Source organism: Triticum aestivum, chromosome 6A, assembly GCF_018294505.1.
Source record: "Triticum aestivum cultivar Chinese Spring chromosome 6A, IWGSC CS RefSeq v2.1, whole genome shotgun sequence".
In the NCBI taxonomy this organism is placed as follows: domain Eukaryota; kingdom Viridiplantae; phylum Streptophyta; class Magnoliopsida; order Poales; family Poaceae; genus Triticum; species Triticum aestivum.
Window position 1 is genome coordinate 580996566 of NC_057809.1, and position 6443 is coordinate 581003008.

The 6443-nt window shown below is 48.5% G+C and overlaps 2 protein-coding genes across 2 annotated transcripts; one reads left to right on the forward strand and one right to left on the reverse strand.

Annotated features, from left to right (window-relative positions):
• The first annotated feature begins 327 nt into the window (after positions 1-327).
• Positions 328-4326, forward strand: LOC123128672 (26S proteasome regulatory subunit 7A). Its single transcript, XM_044548735.1, has 10 exons — positions 328-606; positions 1134-1215; positions 1694-1785; positions 1888-1965; positions 2055-2116; positions 2668-2812; positions 2931-3149; positions 3264-3445; positions 3627-3802; positions 3920-4326. Exons 1-10 carry the CDS (start codon positions 520-522, stop codon positions 4075-4077), a joined length of 1281 nt encoding a protein of 426 aa, XP_044404670.1. The 5' UTR covers positions 328-519; the 3' UTR covers positions 4078-4326.
• Positions 4035-5705, reverse strand: LOC123128674 (beta-1,3-galactosyltransferase pvg3-like). The gene has a single exon (XM_044548736.1). The coding sequence runs from the start codon at positions 5664-5666 to the stop codon at positions 4566-4568; it is 1101 nt and encodes a 366-aa protein (XP_044404671.1). The 5' UTR covers positions 5667-5705; the 3' UTR covers positions 4035-4565.
• Between the last annotated feature and the right edge of the window lie 738 nt (positions 5706-6443).

A 6443-nucleotide genomic window follows, 5' to 3' on the forward strand; every position in this document is an offset into this window, starting at 1 on the left:
ATTTTACAAACCAGCATTTTGGGTCGCAAAATTTGCCACACAAATCTTTGAGCTGTACAATGTGCGACTCAATCATGCTCTCGGTTTGAAATCTCAGTTTGAATCTACAGACGCCCCTCACCTGGCACTTGCAGTCATGAATGAAATCAAAAAGAAAGAAAAGAAGAATTTTTGTTCGAATCCGTTTCCGTCTTTTTTTTCGAGAGAGAAGAGAAATCCGTTTCCGTCTTGGGAACACGGGTTCTGGATATACTATCCGACCCGGGTTGCCTTCTTTCTTGGAGCGGGAACACGGGTTCTGGATATACGTATCCGGCCCGGGCTGCCTTCTTCTTGGAGCAGAAGTTGATTACTACTAGTAGTAGCCAAGCCAACAGAGGGCAGGCCCAGCGCACCCGAACCCGCAGTCTCGCCTCTCGCACACGCAGCCGAGCGAGCCAGACACCACCAGCGCAGCGCAGCGCCTCCCCTCCCTCTCGGCCTCGCGCCCGCCGCCCGCCGCCCGCCGGAGAGGACGCCATGGCGCCGGAGCCGGAGGACGACATCATGGCCGAGAAGAACCCGCGCCCTCTCGACGAGGACGACATCGCCCTCCTCAAGACCTACGTGAGTGCCGCCGCGACCCCGTCGGATCTCCCCCCTTCCCCTCGAATCTGCGTTTCCGTTTGGCGGCGATCTGGCCCCGGGCTGGGCGCGGCGCACGGGTTCGCGCCCGCGACCTGCCTAGTCTAGGGTTTCGGTCTGGGGAATCTGTCGTCGCCTTCTGTGAATTTGTCTGGGGAAGGCCCCTTCTGTGGATTTGTGATCTGGTCTCGGGCTGGGCGCGGCCGGGTTTGCGCTCGCGGTCAGCTTAGGGTTTTGGTTCCTGCTCTCTGGGGAACCTGGTCGTCGCCTTCTGGTGGATTCGTTTGGGCAGGCCCCGTGGCCTGTGCCCTGTTGGTGTTTCGCAGTTCTATGTGGGGTGGCTGTTGATTCCTCTAGGGCTTTGATGCGGGCGACGGGATGCTGTTTATTTTGTATTGTTTGCTCCTTCTCCGCGGCGGAATTGGGGTGTTTCTGCGAGATGTGGAGTGCTCTCTCTTTAGGGTTTCTGCTCAAGTTTGCTGATTCTGGCTGCTGCTGACACCTGACAGGGGCTTGGGCCATACTCCACGAGCATCAAGACGGCCGAGAAGGAGATCAAGGAACTGGCCAAGAGGATCAATGACCTATGTGGTGAGTAAGGACTTGGTAATCTGTTTGTTGGTTTGGCTCTAGAATTTGTTCCTGGGCTAGATAGAGATCAGTTGTCTGCACTTCGTTTTGTTGTTTCACACTTTCACCAGGCAGCTTTCATTCATATGATAAATATTGAGGCATGTACCTACTGAAGGTAGTGTTTGTAGTTAGTAATTATGGTAAGTTGTTCAGAATTTAAGGTGTATGACTGCAGTGTTCGTTTTGACAGACTCAACTAGTAAAGCATTTGTTTGATGATATGTGCATCTGACTCCTGCTCTTGCTTGCAATGTTCTTCCTGTTTGGTTTGTGTTTTAGAAATTTTGTTTTAGCGGATTCATGAACATTCAGAATGTGCGATTAACTTTCGAACTTCCATACAACTGTGCAGTTTATCTGGTTATTAAAATGTTAGGAGGGTAACATTTTTAGTTAGCTTGCCTGACCCGTTATGCCCTTATATATTAAATCTCAGGGATAAAGGAGTCTGATACTGGGCTGGCTCCACCTAGCCAGTGGGATCTGGTGTCAGATAAGCAAATGATGCAAGAGGAGCAGCCATTACAAGTATGCTACTTGGCCTAATGTTTTCGTACTTCTTCCCAATTTTATAGTTGTGGTTTAGCATGCATAATTGTTTGGGTCTAAGTTACCTTCCTCATGCTGCAGGTAGCAAGGTGCACCAAGATTATAAACCCTAATACCGACGATGCCAAGTACATGATTAATGTAAAACAAATTGCAAAGGTATACCGTGCTTATCCTATCTTATTATTTCAACCATATACACATTGATTCCCACCAGCCTCCTTATGCTTTATCTTTTGATCTTGCAGTTTGTGGTTGGATTGGGGGATAAAGTTTCGCCAACTGATATCGAGGAAGGGATGAGAGTCGGGTAGGTTACTACCTGTCTTTTGGTCTTACTGTATCATACATCTTTCATTCAGATCAACCTGAGTAATTCGCACCTGGTGATTTATGTATTTGATTTAAACCATGTTATAAGGCTGCAGCATATACTATACATGTAGGATGTGTTATATGCCATCATGTAAGCAGAGAAAAACTTTGTAAACTGAGGAGTGGAGCAGTGTTTGCTACTGTGACTATATCAGATGTTAATTTATCATACGTTTGTTCCCCTAGTGTATGAGTATCATTGATTGAAAGGCAATGATTATTAACTAAGAACATGCTGAATCTCTGAGGCAGTATCTTGTCATCATCTCCTTGGCCTAGGTATAAGTTCCTTCTGGTTGTTCATAGAATGCAGAAGGTGGGAGCACGGAACTTACTTCCCTACTTGATTTTTGGATCTTGCTAAACTAATACTGATTTTATGAATGCATTTTTTTGGATAAATCATCATTGATGCTACCCAGAATTGTTATCCTTTTCTGTGCTTGCACACTATCATTCTCACTGTGGAATTGTGATCTGATGCAGTGTCGATCGGAACAAGTATCAGATACAAATTCCATTGCCACCAAAGATTGATCCCAGCGTCACCATGATGACTGTTGAGGAAAAACCAGATGTCACGTATAATGATGTTGGCGGGTGCAAGGAGCAGATTGAAAAAATGCGTGAGGTATGTCAAAAAATTCCCTGTGATTCAGAACTTGTGCTTAATAAGTGAACCTGTGCATGCTAGTACATTCTAGTATTGGACCTGCTTTATTTACTGTTTTCTTAACAACTATTCACAGGTAGTTGAGCTCCCCATGCTTCACCCGGAAAAGTTTGTGAAGCTTGGTATCGACCCTCCGAAAGGTGTCCTTTGCTACGGTCCTCCTGGCACTGGCAAGACTCTTCTTGCTAGAGCTGTTGCTAATCGCACGGATGCTTGTTTCATCCGTGTAATTGGTAGTGAATTAGTTCAGAAGTATGTTGGTGAGGGCGCTCGGATGGTTAGGGAGTTATTTCAGGTATATCCAGCTCTGCAGATAACCTACAGGCTACAGGGTTTCATCTGGTTTATTCGTCTTGAATGTTCTGTCGTAGAAACAATCGTTTTGATTGAAAATATTATTGCTTGTCAGATGGCTCGGTCGAAGAAAGCATGCATCATATTCTTCGATGAAGTTGATGCAATTGGTGGTGCTCGTTTTGATGATGGAGCTGGGGGCGATAACGAAGTACAGCGTACTATGCTTGAAATCGTCAATCAGCTTGATGGTTTTGATGCTAGGGGGAATATCAAGGTTCTCATGGCCACCAACAGGTACTTGCCTTTCCTTTCATGCGCATTCTCATGTGGTCCAATATGGCATGATGCTCGCCTTACATTCTGAATATCCTACTTGTATGCTATTAATAGATGGGACTTGTGAATTAATTGCAGCTAAAATATCATGGCCACATGAATAGAGTCAAGAGGGTAACCATCTTTTCTTGTTTTTCAGGCCTGATACACTTGATCCTGCACTTCTGCGTCCTGGTCGTTTGGACAGAAAGGTGGAATTTGGGTTACCTGACTTGGAAGGCCGTACCCAGATATTCAAAATACATACGCGCACCATGAACTGTGAGCGTGATATACGCTTCGAGCTACTGGCGCGACTCTGCCCCAACGCCACTGGTGAGTACATGGGCTTTGCACTCTGAACAGTTTCTGTTTGATTTGATTCGACTGTTTCAGGCACCTTGGATCCAGCCTCTGAACAATTTGATCTGACTGTCTGATTTGTTGTTTCAGGCGCCGACATCAGGAGTGTCTGCACAGAAGCTGGCATGTACGCCATCCGCGCCCGCAGGAAGACTGTGACTGAAAAGGATTTCCTCGACTCGGTCAACAAGGTCATCAAGGGGTACCAGAAATTCAGCGCAACCCCAAAATACATGGTGTACAATTGAGCAAGCAGGCTTCCATTTGTTTCTGTGCATGTTCGCATCCATGCCGTAGCAGTAGTGCTTTGGTTTTCACATCCTTTCTGTGTGCCCGTGATGGTTGTAAGCAGCACGGTGGTGTTTCGGTTCATGTATGTCACTGTAATCTGGTAAACCCAGTGAAATCACTCTAGCTTTTCTTAAAGCTTCGTTGAAACACAGTTTTCAGCTTGTCCGCTAATCAGAATTAATTGCATGCATTTTATTTGGAGATAAGTCTCTCTTGTTAGAACTTTGTATGTACACGCTGAACATATGGGTAATGCCCGTTGAGAACAAAACTAGTTCTGTACTAGTAGAACATACCCTCAGTCTGTGTAACTTCTTGGTTATCTTTGGTATGCTCAGTTTAATTGTTCATACAAGCTTCTCCAAAATCAATGATGATATATAGGTACAGGTAGCAACTCTTTTTTTAAATGTAAAAAACTGAACCAAAAATAACGGCGAAACAACTAGGGGTCGAACTTGTAGAACTTGGAGGGCTTGAGCCCGGCGGTGAAGTTGAAGTATCCGAGGGCGTGCGCCCAGCGCGGGTTGTCCTTGAGGCGGTGCACGGCGATGGTGTCGGGCACGAACTCGTGGGAGCACTGGTCCACGGGCACCGGCAGCGGGTAGTCGTACATGGCCGGCTTGGCGTTGAACCTGTTGCGCCCCTTCCCGCCCACCCTCAGCCACTCCCCGGTCATCCTGTCCTCCGGCCCGACCGTGCGCCCCCGGGTGACCTCGCCGGCGCCGGCCACCCACTGCACCAGGTCCCACGACAGCGCGTACCCCATCCCGGACATGTACCCCCTCCCGGGGTCCATGCTGTTGCACGGGATGGTGGCGCCGTAGTACATGTCCTCCCGCGGCATCGCCCCCAGCGACGTCACCAGCGCCGGCAGCCGGATCAGGATGTCGTCGTCCGCCTTCATCACGTAGTCGTAGGGCGCGTCGGCGTAGAGCTCCGCCACGGCGGAGAAGAAGGTGTGCGTCTTGCCGCCGTTGAGGTTCTCCTCGCACCCGTCCAGCACGATCACGTCCCCGTGCGCCAGGATCTCCAGCGGGATCAGCACGCGCTGGTCGTCCTTGTAGAGCCGGCAGAAGACGAACCGCACGTCCACCTGCGCGGCGAGGGCGGGGTCGGCGGCGAGCTGCAGCCCGTACACCATGCGCAGCAGGTGGCGCCGCTCGTACACGTCGGCGCGCGTCAGGATGCCGATGAGGAGCCGGAAGTCCGGCTTCTTCCGGGCGTACGCGATGGCGGACGTGGACGACAGGTTGCCGGCGGCGGTGTAGGTGCCCGGCGGCGGGACGCAGGAGCTCATCAGCGACTGCAGCTCGAACTCCTTGGGGTACACGAAGAGGTAGATGAAGGCGAGGAGCAGGAGCGGGAGCAGGACGAGCGCCTTGCTGGACGTGGACAGACTCGGGAAGCCCACGGCGTGCTGCTGCTGCTTCCTCGCCGCCGTGGCGGCCGGGTGGTGCTCTCCTCCCCCTCCCCCTCCTCCTCCTCCGTGCTTCGCGGCGGCGGCGGCGGCCATGGACTTGAGGAAGTTGCTCGGCGCCGGCATTGATTATTGGTCGAAGAAGAAGAAGATGCTAAATGTATAGCAAGCTTGATAGCTTGGATGCAAATGAAGCTAGCTAGCTTCTCGTGTGATAGGAGTACGTGGGGGAGCTTGGGATGCACGGGACCGTCTCACGCTTTGCGTAAAGGTTTGCCGAGCCCGGCATGCGAGGACGCCGGATATTTGGGGAAGCGCGGCATGGGGAGTCAACGCGCCTACTTCTTTTTTTGACGGTGTGATTTCTTTTTGTTTTCGAGAGAAACTTCTCATCTATTCATAATTACAGTACAAAGAACATCAAAGATAATAAAAAATAATACTCCCTCCGTTTTTTTAGTCCGCATATAAGGTTTGATCAAAGTCAAGATTTATAGAGTTTGATCAACTTTATATTAAAAATATAAACATTCACAATATGAAATCAATATTATCAGATGCACCATGAAACGTATTTTCATACTATATAGTTTTAGTATTGTAGACGTTCATATTTTTTAATATAAATTTGATCAAACTTTGTGTAGTTTGACTTTGACCAAATCTTATATGCGAAGTAAAAAACGGAGGGAGTATCTAATAAGTTAATGAAAAATTATTTTAGCGTTTTACAGATGGAGCTAAGTTGTTAACCTGTGTGATAAAGCAGTGATCAAGTTGTCGATTAGCGACCAGTTGTCATGGTATGTCAAAGTATTTATCGAAGATCACAACCGCCCACTAGCTAAGAGTTGTGGTAAAAAAAAAAACATCTGTTATCGAAATATAGACATACACCAAAGA

What these genes read in the sequence shown, in the direction of transcription:
- LOC123128674 (XM_044548736.1), bottom strand. Translation starts at nt 5,666, where the DNA reads ATGCCGGCGCCGAGCAACTTCCTCAAGTCCATGGCCGCCGCCGCCGCC.
- LOC123128672 (XM_044548735.1), top strand. Translation starts at nt 520, where the DNA reads ATGGCGCCGGAGCCGGAGGACGACATCATGGCCGAGAAGAACCCGCGC. An exon ending in TCGCCCTCCTCAAGACCTAC is followed by an intron (nt 607 to 1,133) that starts GTGAGTGCCGCC and finishes GACACCTGACAG; the next exon opens with GGGCTTGGGCCATACTCCAC. An exon ending in GAGGATCAATGACCTATGTG is followed by an intron (nt 1,216 to 1,693) that starts GTGAGTAAGGAC and finishes ATTAAATCTCAG; the next exon opens with GGATAAAGGAGTCTGATACT.